The sequence below is a fragment of the Pygoscelis adeliae genome, unplaced genomic scaffold, assembly GCF_000699105.1.
Source record: "Pygoscelis adeliae isolate BGI_AS28 unplaced genomic scaffold, ASM69910v1 Scaffold390, whole genome shotgun sequence".
Lineage (NCBI taxonomy): Eukaryota > Metazoa > Chordata > Aves > Sphenisciformes > Spheniscidae > Pygoscelis > Pygoscelis adeliae.
This window is the reverse complement of record NW_008823921.1, coordinates 216,419-226,705: the sequence shown is the minus strand read 5'-3', so window position 1 is coordinate 226,705 and position 10,287 is coordinate 216,419. Positions and strand designations below refer to the sequence as shown.

General features: G+C 43.8%; 1 protein-coding gene across 1 annotated transcript in view; it reads left to right on the top strand.

The window, feature by feature from the left end:
• EDC4 (enhancer of mRNA decapping 4) overlaps nt 1–10,287 on the top strand; it is a 36,035-nt gene that overhangs the window by 4,544 nt on the left and 21,204 nt on the right. Inside the window, exons 4-12 of the mRNA XM_009319960.1 lie at nt 815–914; nt 2,468–2,657; nt 3,695–3,842; nt 4,377–4,481; nt 5,394–5,503; nt 6,039–6,122; nt 6,690–6,785; nt 7,834–7,936; nt 8,406–8,586. Of these exons, the coding sequence (XP_009318235.1) occupies nt 815–914; nt 2,468–2,657; nt 3,695–3,842; nt 4,377–4,481; nt 5,394–5,503; nt 6,039–6,122; nt 6,690–6,785; nt 7,834–7,936; nt 8,406–8,586 (1,117 nt within the window). The remainder of the gene's footprint in view (nt 1–814; nt 915–2,467; nt 2,658–3,694; nt 3,843–4,376; nt 4,482–5,393; nt 5,504–6,038; nt 6,123–6,689; nt 6,786–7,833; nt 7,937–8,405; nt 8,587–10,287) is intronic.

The following is a 10,287-nucleotide window of genomic DNA, read 5'->3' as shown; positions in this document are numbered from 1 at the left end:
GTCTTCACCATGGAGGGAGGGTTGCTCTTGATAGCTTGCTAGCCTCAGTCTTGCTGAGGGCTCCACCCAGCAGATCAGAGCTCCAGAAGAACCAATATGCTGAGATTAGAACTAGTGCTGTAGCAGAGTACTAAGACATGCTGAGAACAAATGCTAATAATTAGGAGAGAGAACTCTGGTCTTGATCCTTTCGGCATTTTTTCATGTATCATTTTGTTCCTTGACATGCAGTGAATTCAGCAGAGAACGTAGCTGAATACTGTACTGTGTTATTATTGTTTTTCATAGATAATACGGAAGATAAAAATGAAAGGGAGGATCATTGCCATAATTTCCATAGTATCTCTTAATTCTTTGCTCACAGAGACAATGCTTATCAAATAAGACCAGGACTCTCAGTTTCTTGGAAAGCAGTATTAAAACTAAAAAGCAAGTGCCCCTGCAGCAAATGTGTTTCTATATTTCAAAAAAGTTTCCAAGAACTGGGAATCCAGACGCAGTGCTAATAAGGAGGTGAAGGCTGCTTTGCTGTAGTTGCAGGGTAGAGTGTTGTTCTGCAGTGTGGCAAATTCAGTGAGTTGCATTCCTTCTTAACAAGGAAGGAAATACTCATCAGCCTCCAGAACTTTGAATGTTCAGCGCTCTGCTGCCTGGTATTCCAACGTGCAATTCTTCTTACCAACTGCTGCTTCTAATAGTTTCCTATTAAGCATTACAGATCCTCCCTGGAGGAAATCATGTATTTGGCAAGTTTGTTCCAGGAACAAGTTAATTCCAGACACTTCTCATATTTTGTTTTCTTTCTCTTGAGCAGGTGAAAATACAGCCTGTTGCTAGATATGACTGGGAGCAGAAATACTATTATGGCAATCTGATAGCTGTTTCAAACTCTTACCTGGCTTATGCCATTAGAGGTGAGATACCTTCTTGTCTTGGATGTGATTTGTATTCTTTTGCTCTGTGTACCTCTAAAAGAGGCGAAGTTTGCATCAGAAGAAGGTAACTGGCAATAATTGAAACACTTCTTGGAATACCAAGATCAGGGTGCTGTTGTAGTGGGAGTATAAGTGAAGCTGGAGCTACAGGAGAGGGAAGAGTTGGTGGTGTAGGAGAGTTTCCACCGAGAAGGAAAGCTTTTCTGAAGTTAGAAATAAAAGCAAGAGAAGGACTCAGTGGGGATGGAGGAAGAGTTGAAGGATTACGTTGGTTTCACTGAACAGTAAGCTGATGTTCAGATTACTCCTCTAATTAAATATTTCTGCGGTAAACAAGCTTCTCTGTAGCTAAGCACAGAAACAGCCCTGTGGTAATTTGAGCAGATAAATGTTTGCGATGGATTTGGTTGCATAAATTTAGAGTTGAGTTTAAGTCTAAATTTAGAGGAGCCAAAGAGCAACGCAGATGCAGTGTATTTTGCAGTAGGAAGGGAGAGAGAAGCAGAACAACACAGGAAAAGATTGTTTCACAACATACATGAAACAAATGAACATTTATCATGTGCAGTGCCTCTTTCTGCACAGTGTTTGGGGCTCCATCAGCTCTTCCCTTTCTTCTTAGTTCTAACACCCATCAGTTTGTCTGGCCTTTTATGAAATCTACTACTACACTTCTGTGGTTTTTTCCTAGCTGAGGTTATTTTAGAGCAGCTTTTTTAAAGCAAGTATTAAAGCTTGGGTGCAGTAACACTATGGAAAGCTGACTGACCTGCTAGGGCTTGGGCATCAAGAAGTGGAAGCAAGAGGGTGTCCATAAGACTGCCTGCATTATAGTGATGTTTGTCTGAAATGGCGAAATTGGAAACTTTGCATGGTATGTGCATGCTCTAAAGCATGTTCTTTTCAGTCATGCAAGCCAAAAAGCAGTACTTTTTTGCCAGGTGAGTGTTTATGCTTTTTACATTCCCCTTACAGAAGATATATTTGAGCTACCTGCCTCTCGGTGACTCCTTTTCTCCACTTACTGAAAACGAAATTGCAATTAAAATTAATTCACTGTCACTGGAGGTCAGTCCTGGAGGTTTGCTGGCTTTGTTATGAGCTCGGGATAAAGATTTAGGCCTTACATTTAATGAAGGCATCTTTCATGAGAATAGTCCTGGGAATCACGAGAAGTCAACTTCTGTTGACTTTTTAAGTAGAGCAACTTAGAATTTGACGTGCTCGAGAAACTGTAGAAGATACGGGGAATTAAGCTGCCCCTTACAAGGCACGCAAACTCCTCCTTGATGCTGCCGTTCCGACCTTCTGCACCAAAGCTGAGAAGTGCAGGGACTATTTGTGCATGTATCCTGGGTCTTGAAGGGGCTTGTTAACATGGTACCTGTTGATAGGGGTTTTCAGTGTGTTGCCAGCGACAGCTGATGGCTGGATGGGTGCTGGAAATGACAAGCCGGTGGCTGGAAACAAAGGCAGTCCTGCGGGGAAACCGCCCAGAGAAATGACGACTTCTCCCTCTGTCTTCTCTGCAGCTGCCAGTAACGGCTCCGCTATGGTGCGGGTGTTGAGCGTCAGCACTGCTGAGCGGACCTTGCTGAAAGGATTCACAGGCGGTGTGGCAGACCTGGCTTTTGCTCATCTCAACTCCAACCAGCTGGCGTGCCTGGATGAGGCCGGCAACCTTTTTGTCTGGCGCCTGGCCATGGATAAAGAAAAAATCCAGTATCTTGTCAAAATACGCCTCATGACAGTCTTTGTGTAATGGTTAGATGTGAATGCAGCCTCAAAATTGCAACTTATTTCATAGCCTTTTCAGAATAGCAGCTTGCAGGGGGACGGCCAATAGTTCTGCCCCTTCCAGAGTATCAAATCAATCAACCTGTGCCTGTATTCAGCACAATCATTATGTGAAATTGCATGTAACTTGAAACTCCAGGAGTGACACCTCAGTGCTCCTTCTGGTCCAGGCAAAAGTAGTCAGTGAGAAGTGTCAGTCATACTAGCCGGCCTTACCCATGGACAGTATCGCCTCGACCATGTGACAAAGCTTTTTACTCACGTTTGTCTGGTTCTAGCTCTTTTACATCCTCTTCCCCAGAAAAGGAACGAGGAGTACTTCCCTCCCGCTCACTATCTTCCTTCCAGACCTGTCATCCCTCTTCTTTTGGTGGTCCTGAAATTTATTTTCAATGTTTGATTCATTGCCCTAGATCTTTTCCTTTTAATTGCTAGGACTGACTGCTCAGTGCTTTTGGGAAGCACATCAGACTGTGGGATATGTCGTCTTAGGTCGTGGCTTCTTAATTTGAATTGTATGCCATCATTTCAAAAGCAACAGGAGCAAAGGTGTTTGTAGTTAAGATCCGATTTGTATGGGTGGACCAGAGCACTCAGCCTGGGACAACGTGGTAGCTTTTCTGTCTTTCTGTGGTAGTGTTGCGATGCTAGCTGAAATCATTTAATCTATCCGCTAACAATCACGTGGATTCCACATTCAGATGTGTGTATGTGCTCCTGTTGTGCTTATCCTGTACCTGTCTGCAGCCTGCAAGAGAAAATAACTTTTGTAAGCTTAACCTTTTCTGCCAGTGAAGAAATGCTAGCTTGCCACCTTACTTAGCAGAATCCTTTTATCTGATTTCTTTTTGAATCTCATCTTGAGGCTTAGTAGTATTTACCAGAGGACCAAGCCTGAATAGGGTATTGCTGAGTGTCAGTAGCACTGCCAGAATGTTATGTTTCTTAACCGTGGTGATCAGAGAGGAGATCTTGGTTAACATCAAGCGACCTGACAATACCCCGTTGAACACCTCTCGAAGAATCATCTGGTGCCCTTTCATCCCAGATGATAACGAGGAGAGCGGTGAAGAAGGAAGTCAGACATTGGCGTTGTTGCACGAGGACAGGGTGAGGAAACCTTGCTTTTGAAATGTTGCCCCTTATTAGAGGGAGAGAATCTAATGAAGGAAAGAACCGATACGGTTAGAGGTGTAAAGGCTCCCGTCTAGTCTGTGCTGGGGATCCTCCCATAATATGAAATGTGGGATTCCTCTCTTCCGAGGAGAGGTCATGCTGATCTTTCTCCGGGGCTCAGGAGGAAGGAAAGGGATAACTTCTGCTCACCGTCAAATAGCGGGACCACTAGAAACAATGTGGAGGGCCAGAGGCATCGCTCATCTGCTCAGGCTGAGCCAGTTCCCGGGGGAGGGGGATTGGTGAGCCACAACTACAACTGCCAAGAGCAGTTCCCTGTATTTATGTATAGCTGGGTGTCAGGAAAGCATCTAATGGCCAAATTGGGTGGAAATGGGAAGGTTTATGTCACATACTTGCCATTGGGCTGGTATCTCAGGATATAAGATAAGGATATAAGAAATTCTCTACTGGATCAGACCAGTAGTTGTAGAAATAAACCTGTGTGCCCACGTGTTTGTTTTCCAGGCAGAGGTGTGGGATTTGGACATTATCCGAGCGAACAACAGCTCCTGGCCGGTGGAAGTGCCTAGCATCAAAGAAGGCTTCATCGTAGTGAAAGGCCACAGCACGGTATAAACCTATTTTACTTTCTTTACTGCCATCGCATAGGTGATCGCTACAGATCACTTAGGTTTTCTTTGGGTTATAGTGTCTCAGGAGCTGCAGTTCTTAGGACACTTGGCTGTAAAAAAACCAGTTTCTTACCCATCCGCACTATCATCCACAACCTACTGGCTATGTACACACACTGTTGGTAAGTAACCTTTGTTTAAAGAGCCGAGGTGAATGTGTAGTCATTTGAAAATGGCTCTTGAAAAAACTCATCTGTATTTCCACGGGCCTGTTTGACGACCTGGGCTGTATTTCAACTATTTGGTTGTATCTCCCGGTAAATGGAACACTTAACACTGCAGTGGTTTACTGCTGGATGAGAAGGGGTAAATTAAGCCTGATGTCATCTTTATTCTTCTATGATTTCCCTAATGAGTATAGTTATATCTGTGAGTACAGTGGACCAGGACTGCAGCTGAGTATCCAGTAGGTGATATTTTGAATATAAAAGAAACAACTGGAAAGAGTCCAATTTCACTTCTTGAACAGGATGATGACAAAGTAATTGTATCGCTTAGATGAAGCAATTATGATTGTGAAACAGTAATGACTGTGAAAAGCCAGAAGATCCCAAAACAAAATGAGCTCTGTTCATAACATGGGTAACAGTAGGGACAGTAGGAGCACAATGCATCGTACTTAGATTTGCTGTCTGGAAAAGGTGATTGTTAATTATTATTACAAAAAAAAGTCCTGTCAGTTCTTCTGTGAAGGGTTAAGTTGCCTGGTGACATGTCTGTTAGAAATCACTCTGACCTCATGTACTGTTAGACTGTTAGTCAAATTCCTGTTTGAAGAGAGTACTCTTTCTCCATGAAGGGCTATAAAATCACTTTTCTGTGTCTTTTTCCCCCCCCCCTCTCTGTTTAGTGCCTGAGCGAGGGAGCACTTTCTCCAGATGGAACTGTGTTGGCCACAGCAAGCCATGATGGTTTTGTCAAATTCTGGCAGATCTATATTGAGGGGCAAGACGAGCCAAGGTAACTGGAGAATTAGAAAATGAAGGATCTTGGAACAGAGAGCAGCATTTTCTCTGTGAGAATTTCCTTGGTACAGAATCACCTGCGATGGTCATTCTCAGGACACTATAAAGATATAGGGTGAATGTTTGTAAAGTAATTTGTTGCAGAAGAGTTGTATCACTGAATATCACGTATGCTCAAGGTTTGGTGAACTCAGGAAAAAAGCAGAGCGCTGTGTCTGGAAGCAGTTCTGTGCTTTGCACAGGCTGTAGTCAAACTCTTTTGCACTGTCCCTGTAAATGCAGAAAGCTTCTCTGAGCTGCTGTTCTCAGTGTTGACTTTTTATGTATTGTGCCCTTGTTAAGACACCAATCTGTGGCTGCGTGGGCTGTGATCTCCTTATTTTATATAAGCCTGTAAACAGCTACAAGCTGATAACACTTGGTGGCTGCTGACTTGATGCTGTCTTTGGACAAGGGGTAATGTGTTCAGCGCCCACCTTATCCTTATTTACCACTCCCTGCACGCTCAATCTTTTCTGATTCTTTCTTAGGTGTCTTCATGAGTGGAAACCCCATGATGGTAGGCCTCTTTCCTGCCTGCTCTTCTGTGACAACCATAAAAAACAAGACCCAGAGTAAGTCCCCAGTCCTGTACTTGAATTATCGAAGTTTAGTAGTGTCTTCTAACTCTGCCTTTGGAGGGTTCCTTGTAACTGCATTATACTTGTAAAAAATTAGCGTTGTGGCAGGAGCAAGTCCTGTCCTCTTTGTAGTCAGGTTTTCCAGTGATGGAGAAATAAATAAGGCTTTGGAGCACAGTGTAAAGTGACCTTAATTCTAGTGTCAATCCATGAAAGCAATGAAAACTCTAAATTGATGAGTCCTTTCAGGTTTGTGGTATGGTCAGTTTTAACTGGCCTGTTACCCTCCAAATTTCTACTGCAGTTGATTAAAAAGTAACTGTTTTGTTTTGTTTTTTAATTTTTATTCTTTCTTCAGTCAGTTGTGGCTTTAAGGTTCTTCAGAGCTATGAGAGTTACAGTGTTTTTTAATCTGTCTCAGAAGCAGAGATTTTCTGGGAACTTTAAGACACAGTTGGGCAAAATCAACTATGGGCAGCTTGTGAGGAACTTTTCTGTGAAACGTTCTTATGGGAAGGACCAGATCTTCTTTAAGAGATCTTAATTCTGTTGTGCCTGCAGGGTTCCCTTCTGGAGATTTCTCATCACAGGAGCAGATCAGAATAGAGAACTGAAGATGTGGTGCACTGTGTCTTGGACGTGTCTGCAAACTGTCCGGTAGGTGTTGATACATCGACTCCCCTGAAAGGTTGAATTTACTTTGAGCAGTGGATCGTAACAAAGCTCTCAATTTCCAGGTATACTTACTTTGCAAAGGTGATCCTTGATCTCCAGTCGAGTCTACTCTAGCCCCAGTTAGAGCCTCCTCCTTTGCCAATCTGACCTATCTGTTGAAAGCTATCAGGGCTGTGACAGACTGTCAGGTCAGGCTTTGGCAAGGCGGGGAGGTTGATCCTTTTATACAGTCTCCTTGGTGTTACCAAGACCTGTTGTCTTCACTTTGGTCTGTAGAGCATAGACATACCTGTAGCATGAGGAGAGGCATTCCGAATTGCACTCCTTGAGAGCTTTCTTCTGTAAAAATGCTAGATGTTCAATAACCAATCTAGGATCTTTTCGTTTTATTGCTTTTTCTGATTTAAATAATGAGAGCCTGCTATGTTGACAGAGCTTAAGCAGTTATACAAGGCTTATTTGCCAAGCCACATAGGTCCAGAAGTTCAAATTACACTTCAGTCCACCCCTTCACTCAACTTACATTTCTTGGTTTTACTTTTCTGCTGGTGGATCGTGGCCCCTCTGATCACATGCACGTGTAAGGCCACTTTTGAATTGCCCTCTTACAATGAGAAGAATATGGCATACAGCTGGGCGCTGCTTTTTCCACCTCATACTACAGAAGGTCCAAAATCTATAGAAGGGTTATTTTGGTTTGGTGGGTTTTTGTTTTTAAATCTGTAGCATTGGCTCTTGTCCTCTATGAATGTGGAACGTGTTAAGTAATGACAAACGGTCATCTTTCATTTAAATGTTCAGAATCTATATCTAGATCCTATTCTGTGATCTCCCTGCTGGTCTCTTAGCTGAAGTCAGCACTGATTTCTGCGATGAGGTTTTTATTCTAGTGGGTGGTTGCACTGTAATATGGCTGTAAACTCCTTAACTTTTTTTTTTTTTAAACTAATGTAGTTTCATAACAGTTGTTCTGGTTGTGCTAATCTGCCTTGCTTTCTGCACCCCCCCCACCTCTTGTTTGTGGATCTAGATTTTCTCCTGACATCTTCAGCTCCATGAGTATTCTTCCCAGCCTGAAAGTCTGCCTGGACCTCTCCGCTGAATATCTGATACTGAGCGATGTGCAGAGAAAAGTAGGTGGTTCATTTTATTGCTGGCTGTGTGGGTAATGGTGACAGAAGGAGAAATGACCATCTGTGTGACTGATTCTGCTGCCTAGGTCTAGGATTCGCATGCTAATAGCTAAAAATGCAGAGGTTGGCCTCGGCTATTTCACCATAAGATGACAAATGGTAACAATTCAGCTGATCAATCCTGAGGAGCCTTAAGGATTATTTCTCACCCTAAAGTAAAGCTCTCATTTGGAGACACCTGTGTCTGGCACAGTAGGATTGAGTTCCTGATCAACATTGACTCAGACAGGAGTGTGCTTATTGTGGTTCCCTTGGGTGTTCTGTTTCAAATTTAAATGGCCCAGGCTTTATTCCTCACGTTATTTCCATTGTTCCAAATCTCATTCGGGTGCTAGGCTTTGTAGTCCACACACACATACGCATGGTCTGCTCTGAAAGCCCAGTGACTTACTGTTTCTGATTCTCCCAGGTCTTGTATGTGATGGAGCTGATGCAGAACCAAGAGGAGGGCAAAGCTTACTTCAGCTCCATCTCCGAGTTCCTCCTTACCCACCCAGTCCTAAGCTTTGGCATCCAGGCAGTGAGCCGCTGCCGGTTAAGGCACACTGAAGTGCTCCCAGCAGAAGAGGAAAATGACAACTTGAGTGTAGGTAGGTGATGAAGAGAATTCGGCTGCTGTGAGATCAGGATTTCTTTCCTGACTGGTTCTGGCTTTCTCATGAAAGGCTGGCTCTCTTCTTCTCTTAGTCTGTAAGAAATACAGCCTGTGCAGCTAGAGGACTTCAGGGAAAGACAGTAGAGTTGTTTACAAGGGACCTCTGGAGGTCTCTGGTCCGACCTGCTGCCTGAAGCAGGACTATTGCTGGTGGCAGATCAGGTCACCTATGGCTTCGTCTAGTTGCACGTTGAAGGCCCCAAGCATGTCTCTGCTCTGGTGCCCTTTCCCAGGGCTGCACCCCTTCCTAAAGAAAATATTTCTTAATATTGAACCTGAACCTCCCAACCCAGGTTGTTGCCATTGCCCCATACCACACAGAAACTCCGCTGAGGTATTTCTGTAATTAAAAAAGCATTCCAGGGCTGTGTGGGTTTAAGGGACTGCAAGTGACACTTTGGTTAAGGTACAAGATGAGCAGCTCGGTGTCTGAGCCGTGCTTCTTTTGCGATCGCATAGCGTCGTTGCTCCCAGCAGAACGCAGGGGACAACTTCCTCTGGCAGCACAGGGCTGTGTCTCCCTCCAGCACAGTTTGATGCAGGCTCACAGGAGCAAAAGGGTTCCTGGAAGAACTGGCAACATATCCTTCTGTGACTGCTTGTCTGAGTGAACTGTGTAATTAAACATCAGAGGTGTGAGCACATGGTCTGAGAAACCAGTTGGCTGCTTCTGAATCATGCTGCCTGAGCTGTGACAGATGTGAGGACAGTACGCAGTCTGAGTTGAGGGAGAGGGTGGGATTCTTCTCCACCACATCTGGAAGGCATATTCCCAAGCCACAAAGCTTCTTGCAACAGAAATGAACGAGTAACTCTCTTTTTAGAGGAGATACACGAGATGTCTTCTTCTGGCTGTTAGTACAATGAATATGTTAGTGAATCCTGTGGAGAGCTGTCCCACGTAGACATTCCTTGATAGCTGCCTCTCTTCAACTGATGGTTGCTCCTGTTCTCCTACCTTTCTGTTAGTAACATTTGGAAAGATGCTTTGAATAACATCAACATATTTCCTGTTAGAAAGATACAGCTGTACTGATAGCCCAGGAATAATGTGCTTCCCTATGCCACCTCTTATACGTAATTATAGTTAATTCATGTTGTCAATATTAGCGGCATTGCTCTGAAATGCAGACGCAAAAATGACAGATACATGTACCAAGTCAGGAGCAGACTGGGACTGAAGCTTCGAGTCCCTGACTGGTGCTCAGATAATTAGGACAATTTGCATAGGAATGCCTAATGTTTTTTTTTTAATGGGGAGTTAGGTTTATCTTTTCTACTCGGCCTCCTGAGCTTTGTTAGCAGTGAGACTGATACAGGTGTTGTCAGTGCTGGCTCATGGGAAGTTATTGCAGAGCTCTTCATAGCTACAGTTTTTTACAGCCAGGAAGGATGGTTGAGCCCTAGTCTGAACTTCTGTATGATATAAGCTAGTGTGTCTCTCTTAAAATATATCTGACCGGCCGCTTCAACAGCCAGAACAAATTGCTGGCAGTTCCAGACCTCAGTTTCCTCCTCTTTACCTAGTGAGGTGCTTGGGTTTTTTTTTTTCTTTTCTCTTCCTTGAGGCTTATTTGACTGGACTAGAGGAAATCTGATTGCTCTCACACTGAAAAGTAAGGGGAGTGTAAGGACA